We start from the raw sequence: 12,286 nt of genomic DNA on the forward strand, positions 1-12,286 counted from the left end.
AACACAACTTGCGCCGGTATAGCTAGAGCTGATGTGCATGACAAACACGTGCACCACCACACAGACTATGAAATGATTAAACATACATTGCACAAACTAACAGCACTGATGTGCAAGACCTTTTGTGGATTGCATCGGGTAATGAGCTTAAAGTTCACGGCTCTCTTTCGTCAGCCTTCTACTCTTCTACCACATTTCTGCTAGACATCAAAATCGCCATCAAGACAACACAGATTTATGTCAATTTTTTTCCAACATTCTGCACTTTGGTTTTGCAGTGTGAAAAGAAAGATATTCCTTTCAGATTTTCTTTTAATTAAATAGAAGGTCTTCCAGTCATACTATAACAAATATATCTCACCTTACAATGAAATGAGAGCTGTGACATTATACATTTCTTACCATTTTATATACGGAAGACATTTATTAGCCATCTGTAAAATCAAGTGCATTTCCTGAACTTAAAGGGGAAGGCTAGTAACTGATCAGTGGGAATCAGTGGAAATGCTGGGAGATGATTGTTCCAATCCTTATGGGATTCATTCAAGAGTTCATTGTATATCTATTGTTGTGTGAAAACGATTTGCTTCAGAACGGTCTCATATTCAAGTAATGTGCAGATTAATGCTCCGTCGCTGACCAGGGACGCTAACCTGGAAGCATTAAACTGCACATTACTTGAATATGAGACCGTTCTGAAGCAAATCATTTTCACACAACAATAGATATATAATGGACTCTTGAATGAATCCCATAAAAATTGGAGCAATCATCTCCCAGCATTTCCACTGATTCCCACTGATCAGTTACTAGCCTTCCCCTTTAAAAGCTCTCACGTGAAGATGGAAAGGAATTGAACTACTGCGCATTTGAACAGATAGGGTCCAACAAGACCACTATAGGATTCAGTTTTCAATTGCCGTAGATTACCTTAGGATAAATTTCACCAGGAACATTTGATTTAGCAAAGGCTGAAATGAGATAGTACACTCCTTATGAATATTTGAAACTACTCCATTTCTTTTCCACACCCGAAGACCGACTGGGTTCTTGCTTTAAACATTAGCTTGGGGTTACTTTAATGTTGCGATGAGGAACATTCATTTATCTAGGAATGATTATGATAATGTCACCATTATTCAGTTCACTATCGGTTCAACATCTCCTTTGCCACAGAGTTTCCACTCACTCACCTGTAAGCCAGAGTACCAGGCATGTTGTCCCGTCGATGAGCAGGAAAAAGCGCATGAGAGTGCTGAAGCGCCAGAATGGCATAGAATAGCGGACCTTCGCCATGCCGCTGTCGTGTCGTGATAATCTCTGGTAAAGATACAAAAGACATACAACATATGTAATACTGTAGACTGTATAAAACAAGGAATGTTCATGTGCACTTTAATTTCGCAAATTTCGCGAGAGCCAAGATTTGCCAAATTAAAATGCACGCTAAAGATCTTGTCTATACTATACTTTGTATTATGCATTGAATGTTGGAGACAACTCGCAAAATTTTATGCTGCGAAAAAGGCCATTGGCTCCCATTTGCAGAAATTTCACGTCGCGATCATATATTGTGATTCCGTGCAGTCAAAAACACTACAAAAGTACCAGATTCATCCTCCTTCATCCAAACTAATACCACATAAAAATCTCTCCATCTTCTAACACACAATGGAAAGTTTCATGAGTCATATCATTGAACTACTCTATTCTTATTCAATTCATTTCAATTCAAAGTTTATTTCATTTTTCGACAAAACATAAGTTACACTTCTTTTGACAACAGAGAATAAGGTAAACAGAACCTTATGTATCGAAAAGAATGTAAAACAATTGAGGAGGACCTTATAGTAATATACATTATAATTTTAAAAAAACCAGAAGTGATCGAAATAAAGTACATGTATAACTTTGCTTAAAGTGTGAAAAAATGGAGAGACCAACTAAAAAGACAGAGCTTGTAGAATGTGGGCCCCTCTAGAATAACAACATCAATGGAAGATTAATTGAAGCATCATAAATACAAAAGGAGAGAAAAAAGAGGAAGAAGTATGAGTACATCAAAAAGCCACAATGAATTCTTTCATGTTGTCAAGTCATTGTTTTTAGTCGTAAAAGTTTTAAGGGTCAGAGACATCCACCATAATTTCTACTGTCTATCAATCACTCAACAACTTCCACTTTTCATTTGATCTTTGGATTTGCTGAATCCAAGCTTGTGTGACTGCTCAACCAGCAACCAAATTGTGGCAGTAATTGACCAATTGACAGACAACCTTTCACACAACATCTATAAGGGCCCGTCACACTACAGCGAATGCCCAACGAATGCCAAGCGAAAGCCCAACGAATTCGAAAATGTGAAGACAGTTTGCATGTCTTACGTTCTTTGAATTCATTAACTATTCGTAGGGATTCGCAGAGATACGCTGGAGATTTTGGACATGTTTAATAAAAAAATCAGCTCCAGCGTATTTCTGCAAATCCCGACAAATAGCTGATGAATACAAAGAACACCAAGCATGTTACAAACTATTCTAGTATTACCAACAGATGTGAACATATCTTCAAATTTTCAAATTTATTGGACATTCGTTGGACATTCGCTGTAGTGTGACGGGGCCTTAAAAAAATGAATATAAACCACCCAAGATTCTTGATGTCCTGGGTTACAGCCTTTGCAGCTGACTATTCATGGGTTAATGGACAGATTCCTTCTTCAATCTTAATTCAGTCTTAATTCCAGGCAAACATACCCTAGTTGCTAGTTTTAATCAATCCACTACATCGAGACGCCCCATTTCTACCGATTTTATTTCTTTCACATTCTTTACTATTCATTCCCAGAATTCCATTACGAAGAATGATATTTTTTTTTTCATATGAGCCCCTCTTTGTTCACACATAATTATTTGTTTCATCTGCAGAATCTTGACTGTATAAACAAATTCTGCTATTAGTGCACATTTAAGAGTAAATATCACCTTTCTCCCTCAAAGTGATACATTTTTAAAATACATTTTTCACCTAGTGCAGATTTTATTGATTTAACCAGGTCTACTTTAGAGTTGATTTTGAAGAAAAGATAAAAAGCACTAAAATTCAGAGGTACCATTTGAGCAATGACAAGATGATAATCATTGCAACAACAACAACAAAAAATCCTTCAAGATACAGATATATTAAGATGATAAGAATGTCACACATTTTACAGTTACAACAACTTGTGCTATGTGTGTTCACTTGCTGCACACAGAGGGGAAGAAACTGGTACCGTAGCTTTCACCAATTCTTCAAGACCCATACATGGTACCTTTACCATGCACCATCAGGGTTCTCGCCAGGAATTTCTTCACGCTTGTCGGCATTTATGCGCGCTGTTCTGGGGGTGGGTACGGGAGGGGGTAACTGCGACCAGCCCCAACACGCAGTGTTGGGGCTGCGCATTGTAGCAGACATGATCATGACAGGCGAAGTATAGCGCCTAAAAATCAATATGAAATCGCAAAAATTCTGCAATATGAAGACTTACAGGTGAAGATATAATGTTGAAGACTGACTGCGTTCAACTTTTGGTTCTGGAAATAGTCCCTTTCTGCTCGGTTTGATGAGTTAAATGCGACTCGGTCGAGAGGAACTCGGGAGAACTACATCTTATACAGTCAATGGATTTGAGATTTGTGCGCATGCGCTGGCCGTCAAGTCGTGTAGCTTTGTGGCAAGGCCTTATCATACTGTTGGCAAACCCTCTCGCTGTATATTGCGTTGCTTTCTGGGTGGGTGCGCGCGCGCAGGCCTTGTCAAAAGGCTAAACGCATTGCGACTCCGCCAGCACATGAATATTTACGTGCGCAGTGTACTGCATACTGATTTCGAAAATGGTGAATGGGATGGGGAGCTAGGACTACGGACCCGTATATGGCCGTGAAAAAAACGTTTTTTCAAGATCATTGGACCAGTGTGAACAAGAACAAGGTGAACGAAGGGTATTAATTAGATAAGAATCTTATGTATACTATAAAAGTACGTTTTTTCCTCGTGATATTCGAAACTTACGGAGGTGCGAAAATCTGTGACAGACTGTGTATGTTTTTCAAGCTTACCGATATAGCACTCTATTGACTCAGGACGCTCCCACAGTGTGTAACTGTATACGGAGCGTCCCGGGGTTAGGGAGGGGGGTTCCCCCTCCCGCGCGAAGCGCGGAAGCCTTCGCTAATGCTCAATACAACACAGATGAATCGCCGCTAAAATGCCACTAAATGCGACATTTTCACGGAGATGTAATGAACGTTGTGAGGGGCATATTCTCACAGACACAATGCAGAAACTCCATACATTTTGTTAGCGGCAGTTCCTAAATAATAAATGAAAGAGAAGTAGGTGCCGATGGTGGAGGTTCCGATTTCTTTTAGGCCTTTCCTGTTTCACTGTTGCAATAATTAGCCGTCTCTGCATCGCAACTACGCGCGCCGTGTTGCTTTCTCGCCGTCTGCTCGACCACGTGGTAGGCCTATTGCATGCAGATGCGCGAGAAGCGATCGAGAACTTTCGGGACATCGTTGCACTTTCCTTTCTGGGTATACTGCGGTAGTTTGGCCGTGACATCAAAGAGATATCATACAAAAATGTAATGATGGTCATTATTCCGAAGGTTTGTTTAATCATAAAATGAAACGATTCATGAGTACTTCGAAGGTTTGTAATCGAAAACAATAACAACACCAAAGGTCGGTACTACAGATGAATGTTCAAAATAAAACTGATTTCGTTCGAAGATTAACAAACATTTTTTATTTTTTATTTTCCGATCAACGAACCTTCAGAAAGGAATCTATCATCTATCATCGTGATTGCTTCAGAATAAGAAAACACCCTTTTGGGGCCGTTGTTGTATTCCGAAATTATACTGGCAGAACATTCGAAATAACAAAACTGATTTCGTTTGGATATAAACGAATATTTTCTCCTTTATAATTTTTCTATTAACGGTCATTCAGAATTAAGAATGTAGAGTATTATTTTGCCATTATTCTTTCGGAGTAACGAACCCTGAGGGTAAGAAAACTGTAACCGTTTTCATTTCTTCTTTATCGTTTTCCGATTAACGATCGTTCAGAATTAAGAATCTAAAGTATTATATCGTTATTCTTTCGCAGTAACGAACCTTCAGAGTAAAAGAAAACTGTAACCGTTTTGGGGCCGTCGTTTTATTCTGAAATTTCACTGACGGAAACGTTCGAAATAACAAAACTGATTTCGTTGTGAAATGAACGGACATTTTTTAAAATCATGTTTGGATTAACGAACCTTCAGAATAAGGAATATAGCATTATTTTTTCATTTATCTGTCGGAGTAACGAACCCTAAGAGTAAGAAAAGTGCAACTGTTTTTTGGGCAGTTTTATTCCAAATTTCACTGGCAAAACGTTTGAAATGACGTACTGATTTCGTTTTGAAATTTACGGACATTTTTCTTTATTCAGTTTTCGGTTAACGAACCTTCAGAATAAAGAATCTACAATTTATTATTTCATCATTACTACTTCTGTCGGAATAGCAGACCCTTAGAGTACGAAAAAACGCTGTTTTGTGCCGTCGTTTTATTCCGAAATTTCACTGGCAGAACGTTCGAAATAACAAAACTGATTTCGTGGTGAAATGAACGGACATTTTTTCTTAATCATTTTTGGATTAACGAACCTTCAGAATAAAGAATCTAGCATCATTTTATCATTAATCTGTCGGAGTAACGAAAAAAAAAATGAATCTTGGTGGCGATAACTGATGCTGGTGTAGAGAAAAACAAAGACAGCTCGCTCAAAAGATGCTTCCTTCTTTCAGTTTATTTTCTCCCCAGTCATTCCTATCGTTCTCCTCCCATGAACCCCTGCCATGCAGGGACGATGAACAAAACAAAATGTTACCGATGCTGCAATGAAAAAAAAAAAAGAAGAAGAAAGAAACACGTCCTCAAAGCAAATTATCTACACTTTTCAAGTTGAACAAATTGATGTTCGTAATGAAGAATAAAAAAAAAGCACGACCTCAAGCAGTGGGGAAACTTGATATCATGGCTTGTGGAAATTTCCATGAAATTTCCACGAAAGCCAGGTGTCAGATAAAGAATGTCGCGCGTACTGCCACCTTGCTTCAGTGGTCGTAAACAGCGTGTACATAGCATGTAAACCAACTGGGAACATTGATGAATGATCATCATTTATTTTCTGCCCGTGAAGGCCCCCTAACCCACCTTTTAACAAACCCAAGCCAGAAGCACGTGGAGCATTACGTATACGTTGAACTTGAAAGACCATCATGACAGAATTACTATAAATTTCGGCCCGGAGAAGGAAAATGGAATATTCACGAATGACGTTTACAAATCCATAGAAATTGAAAAGGCTAAAATGGAACGCATGGCTTTTTAGATTAAAAAAAAAAAATAACCCACTGAAACTACCAAAACCTAAATAACAATTTGCATTTGCTTACTCCATCGCAAGTTCTTTTTTCTTTTCTTTTTTGAACGAAAAATGGAGTTAATTTTCTCTCTGCGGCAATGCTTTGAACGCATCTAATTTTGCGTCATTGCCGATGGCCAGCTTCCTAAAGAATTGATACGAATCCTTTCAAATATACGAAACAAAGTCTAAAGATCCTGGATCCTGGCGGTGAATTTCGGTGGTATTATAAATCCTGCTCACTATCAAAATTTAATCATCTGTTCATTGCGCCATTTTACCAACCAACTGTTCCTGAAAATTTCATCCTAATCTGTTCCCAAATTTTGACTTATTTTGCGAAAAAAGAGACAGACAGGCAGACAAACTAACAAACAAACCAAAGCAGCCAAAAAAAAAAAAAATACAACCTTTGGCGGAGGGGGGGCATGCATTTCATATCGTTTGTTTTTGCGTAACCCGACAACAAGCGTGACAACAAGCGAGCACGTGTCAGCCTTCCTCAGCCTCCTTCGGCCTCCAACCCTCTCTTTCCGTCCTCTCTCTCCCTCTCACAATACACTGTACCGTTGTACACGCACAGGCGGCTGTAAGTGGCCGGCTGGGTGCTTGTGCATGTGTGTGTGGATCCCAAATCAGAGCGCATGTGAGTGAGCAAGTGTGTGATGTGGTGTGTATCAGCAGGGAGGTGAGACCTCCCTGGTATCAGCTAGTACGTCGCTCTGTTGAGCCGCGTTGTTGTGATAGGTGCGATGACTGCGTGGGTAAATTTTTGCACTTGTATAAGTATGTAAACTGCTGCTGCTTTCAACATCTAGCTTCTTTTCTAGCCAGATAATAAAGACTGAAAAAGGCGAGAAATTGGTCCGAACTTAGCTCGTCAAGCAAGTTACCCTTGTCGGCAAGTTCACGCGTGGTGTTACCCTTGTCGGCAAGTTTTACCCTTGTCGGCAATTGCTTCTTCAAACCGCACGCTTGTCGGGGCCGACAAGGGTGATATACGCTGGCGAGATCCCTGGACCATGGTACAATAAGTGATTAAACAGACAGAATAAGGATGGATGTTGACATGAGAAAGAGAGCCGGAAGCGAGCAAGGAGGCAGTGGACATTTTAATGGCGATAAAATGTGTGTGTTTTTTTCTTTATTTTTGTGGGTGTCGGGTTCCTCTTTAGAAGCAAAACAAAATTGACAGAACAAAGGAACTCCCCTTGTGGGGACATTAAAGTCAGCAACCTATCAAGATTCAAATGCCTACTATATGGTATCCCTTTTGGTTACAGGACACTCAATTTGAAGCTACAAGATGGTACAAGGGTAATAGTCTGGAAGCTAGACTACTAAGTACTGCTAATGACTGAAATGGACAAAGTGCATCTCTATACCTCATTATACAAATTAAATGCTTCGCTTTCAAGTGAATGCTAGACTCTATTGTTGATTCATCAATGGTAATGCTTGCATGCTAGATTCAAGCACTTGAATTATGAAAGGATGAAACTTACAGTAGACAGTGACTACTCAAAAAAGACTGCTAGTAGAACACGAAGGACTTGCAATAACTACAGGATAAGTACTACTACTGTACACATCATTGTTCATTGAACATACATAATCACTCAAAATTCCTTCCTTTACAAGAATCTATTTCATCCATTGTTAAAAAACAACAACATAACAGGATGTCACACATTTGAAATTACAACATCTCTAACCCTTACTGTGCTTTGTTAGCCAAATGGTATGTCACACACTCTCAGTGCTTTCTTCACTGATTGAAACAGATGTCTGCAAACAAACTGTCTATAAATAGAGATTACATAATCCACCTAATCCCTACTGTGTAACTATGGCCTTCTTGTTTGACTGTGGCACATTACCAGGGCTGCCAACTCTCAAGCATTCAGCGTGGGACTCACGCATTTTGGTCCTTTCTCACTCTTAAACTTTATTTCATTTGCATGCATTTCTATTGATCTCACTCATTTTGACTCCTAAATTATAGCATTGGCCTATGGGAGTCTCACTCTCAACTAGTTTCCAGTATTGGCAGCCCTGCATGGAATTACTATACTTTCAAGAGTGGGTTGAAGTGCTAACTGTAAAATTAGGTTAATTTTGGGCACATTACAAAATGCTGATGAAAAAAAAAAGACAAGTTAGGCTAAATGCCCATTGGCACATAAAGGGTTTTGAATACAATTCTACACCACATTTAACTCAGCTACAAATACTGGTAAGAGTTCAAAGAAATAGTAAATGACAGTAATTTCATTCAAAGCACACCAAAAACAAGATACTGTAAAAGTGGATATTTTCGCGCGACTAATTTTTCGCGCTTGGCCGGGTGAGAAGATTTTCGCGTGTTTTTAATTTTGCGGAATCAACACATCAACCACTGGAACGTATGGCATGCAAAAATATTTGCGTGCTTTTATTTTCGCGCTAGTTTCTGGTTGCACAAAATGCGCGAAAATTTCAACACCGCGAAAATTTCCACTTTTACAGGAGTTGAAGATTTTACTTCTTTTTTTTTATTACAACAGGCTTATAAATATTGTACCTACTAATTCTAATTTTTCAAAGGAAAAGGGTTAGTACCAGTAGTTACTGAAATAACATCCAAAGACATGAATGCACTAATGCATTTTTAGCTCAAATCAATGGAAGAGCTGAGTTGATGACATCATCAGGTCAGCTAATCTGTGTGTGCTTCTTATCAAAGTTCACTGTGTGTGGACATTGTCTGCGTGAAGGTTTTCTGAACAAACATCTTTGCACATTATCCTGTCAATTCAGTCATAAAACAAAAATTGTACATGTACGTGTGCACATGCATGCACTCACGCACTCATTTCAAACTTACACTCAAATACACATGCTCACACATTCACATGAAACACACACAAACACATACACTTGTAAGTTTGTTTATAGCAATATTATATACATTATGTACAGTGTATTACTGTACTCTCTCTCCCTCACACACACACACACACACACACACACACACACTTGTACACATAATTCATGTGGACATTTTGTTGAAACAAGTACGTGATAGTGCATTGACCCTACTTCACTGGCAGTATCGGCTATGTACTTAAACTTTGTACCACTCTCAATAGCATACTAAAGCGAACCCCATTACTACAAAGAGAGGACGCTCTGTGAAAATACACTAAAAGCCACCCCCCCCCCCCCAAGGAAAAAGGACTAATGAAACTGCTTTGCACTATTTCACAATTAGTACAAAGAATGAAGACACAATACAATATGCTGCACATGAACAGACAGGGAGTGGAGAAGGAAAACTAGTGGGAAAATGTTGACAAAATAAAACGAAAATCCCATAAACATGAGATATCTAGTAACCATTTCCACCATTTTGTTTTATACTTGCACACAGATTTTGATAAATTTTCAAAACTCTAAGATACACAACAGGTGCTGACAGAATTGAGAGGGGGCTGCAGCTCTGTCTATGACGTGTAATATGATGTCAAGCCTTTGAGCTCTTTGAATAAGCTGAATGTGGCTTCTAGCCATCTCGTCAGATGGAAAATGCAAACTAACAAACCTTGTGACCATTCAGACAATGTGGGCAAAAATGTTTTGTAATGCCCTGCCTTCCTCTTCTTTCGATATCACAGCTACCGTATATTCTACACGGCCAGGCCTGAGAGAAGACAATACTTCAATAATTCGACAAAGCACAAAGCAAGGAATTGTGACTTGCATAATGCCTTATGTTCCCATAATCTGCATGATAGGCAAGTCTCACAGCTTACATCTTGTGACAATCTAAGTACGATATAAATGTGGCACTATTAACAAATGTAATGTATGCCAACCTGAAAATGATAAAGTTCACCAGGTGAGATTCAAAATCATTACACATATTTTCATCACATTTAGTTAAAGATGTTTAATGATGGCAGGAAAAAAAAAAACAGCCATCATTGATCAAATTGAATTAGATCTAGATATGACTGAGGGAAATAATCACCATTAAAATACAAAATGTACCAAGGCAAGGGGAATTACAAAATTAGCACTCACAGTCACACTCACACTGAGTCACAGCAAACAAATCTCATTGTCTTTCCTGATTTTGTCTTAAACTAGGTCTCGGGCCTACATGTATCTTGTTAACCCCGGCACGGGGCACTCTAGCTGTGACTAGTCGGCAGACAATGTGTTGGGGTCGCTGGTGCGGTTAGCATCTTGTATGCTATTGTGTAACACAAACAATTGAATTAACAAGTTACGGTCATACGGTCTGCACTAACATTAAAGATATAAGAATAACATTAACTACACAATTAGAAGTAAAAAATACTGTTCTTTTAAAACTACTTCTACATCTACAACATTAGCAATGTTCTCCATGTTCACACTTTTTTAGTATCTCATTTGTGAGCTGAAAGTGAAACCACAGCCACACTAATTTACTTTTTAAAGACAAGCAGTCGGGTTGTGATAATGTTGCTGCTGCTTCTTCATCATTTCAAGAGGCATGTGTACAGAGTCCAGAGGGAAATGATGAGCTGTAGGATCTGTTTGATGTGTCTGAGAAATACGGCTTCGACGAGCTCGTGTCCACCCACACACACTAGACTATATTGCACTAAATACTGCCGGCCAGCTGATCCCACCTAGAGTGGCTACAGAGTGCACCGAGTGTACGTCACGACCGCGGTTACATCACTTACAAAATAAGTAACATGTGGGACTAATATATCGAACGAAAGCCGGCAAACACAGTTCATGCAATTACATGTTATGCAACACACATGTTCCCGTTATTTAAATATCAAACTCTAAACTTACATAATCTGCTTGACCACGGCTCAGCTTTTCAGCATGAAGTATATTATCTCTTTCACAGAATCAGTAGTATTCTGTCTGCAAACATCAGTCCGACGACGATCTTTGGCTTCATGCGCGCGGTCTTTGCGATTGATCCAGTGCTTGGTGGCCGGCGGCCGGTTAACAGTGTGTCTAGTACGGTCGTCTGCATGCAGTCTCGTTGTTAGTCAGCAATATTGAAAATTCTTACGCAATCTTCCACGTATCGAACTTCACGAGAACAATCACAATTCCAAGGGTATGGATAATAAAATGGCATGACATTGTTTTGTTTAAAAAAAAGACAAACAAAAGAAAACGAAGAAAAAGAATTAAAAATGAAATTATAATTAAAAGATCCCCAATCAGACCATCTAAGTCTATAACTGTATAAAAACTAACTTTTAAATGAAATCACAATTAGCTGGAACAACAAAAAAATAAATATTATCTATATGATCCCCAATCAATCAAAAGTCCATAGGCCTAACTCAATACTTTACGATCTACTACGTCCGCTAACATAGCCTAGTCATGGCCGGCGGAACCGTGGGGCCATGGGGGCTCGGGCCCCCACACTTTTTGTGCACCATGCAAAGAAATGTATAAGGTGTCATCATTTTGGGCCCCCACACTTTTTTTTAAGCCGGAAGTACGTAAGTGGCACTAAATAAAAATAGATAGAGATCTTGAAGTGTGAGCGTGGTAAGGTTATGTTTTTCCACAGAAGGCTTACCTTTAATCTTTATTTTTGTTTTCTTTTGAGCTGGGGACCTTTTTTTTTTTTTTTTTTTTTTTTTTTTTTTTTTTTTTTTGCTTGTCAGCTGAAGGAAGTGGAAGGGGAGAGGCTGAGGACCTTTTTTTTTTTTTTTTGCTTGTTAACTCATGAAACCCGGAAGTGGGCCCCCACACTTTTGAAAACGCTCCGCCGGCCCTGCTAATGATCAATATGAGTCACGACGATCAAT

The 12,286-nt window shown here is 39.0% G+C and overlaps 1 protein-coding gene across 1 annotated transcript in view; it reads right to left on the bottom strand.

The window, feature by feature from the left end:
* LOC139710691 (uncharacterized) overlaps nt 1-11,409 on the bottom strand; it is a 28,373-nt gene extending 16,964 nt beyond the window's left edge. Inside the window, exons 1-2 of the mRNA XM_071622611.1 lie at nt 11,301-11,409; nt 1,194-1,320 (exon numbers count right to left, since the gene is read on the bottom strand). Coding sequence (XP_071478712.1) covers nt 1,194-1,296 — 103 coding nt within the window. The 5' untranslated portion in view covers nt 1,297-1,320; nt 11,301-11,409. The remainder of the gene's footprint in view (nt 1-1,193; nt 1,321-11,300) is intronic.
* Between the last annotated feature and the right edge of the window lie 877 nt (nt 11,410-12,286).

The sequence above is a fragment of the Diadema antillarum genome, unplaced genomic scaffold (genome assembly GCF_040938485.1).
Source record: "Diadema antillarum isolate AM-2024a unplaced genomic scaffold, OU_Dant_1.0 seq00001553_RagTag, whole genome shotgun sequence".
Lineage (NCBI taxonomy): Eukaryota > Metazoa > Echinodermata > Echinoidea > Diadematoida > Diadematidae > Diadema > Diadema antillarum.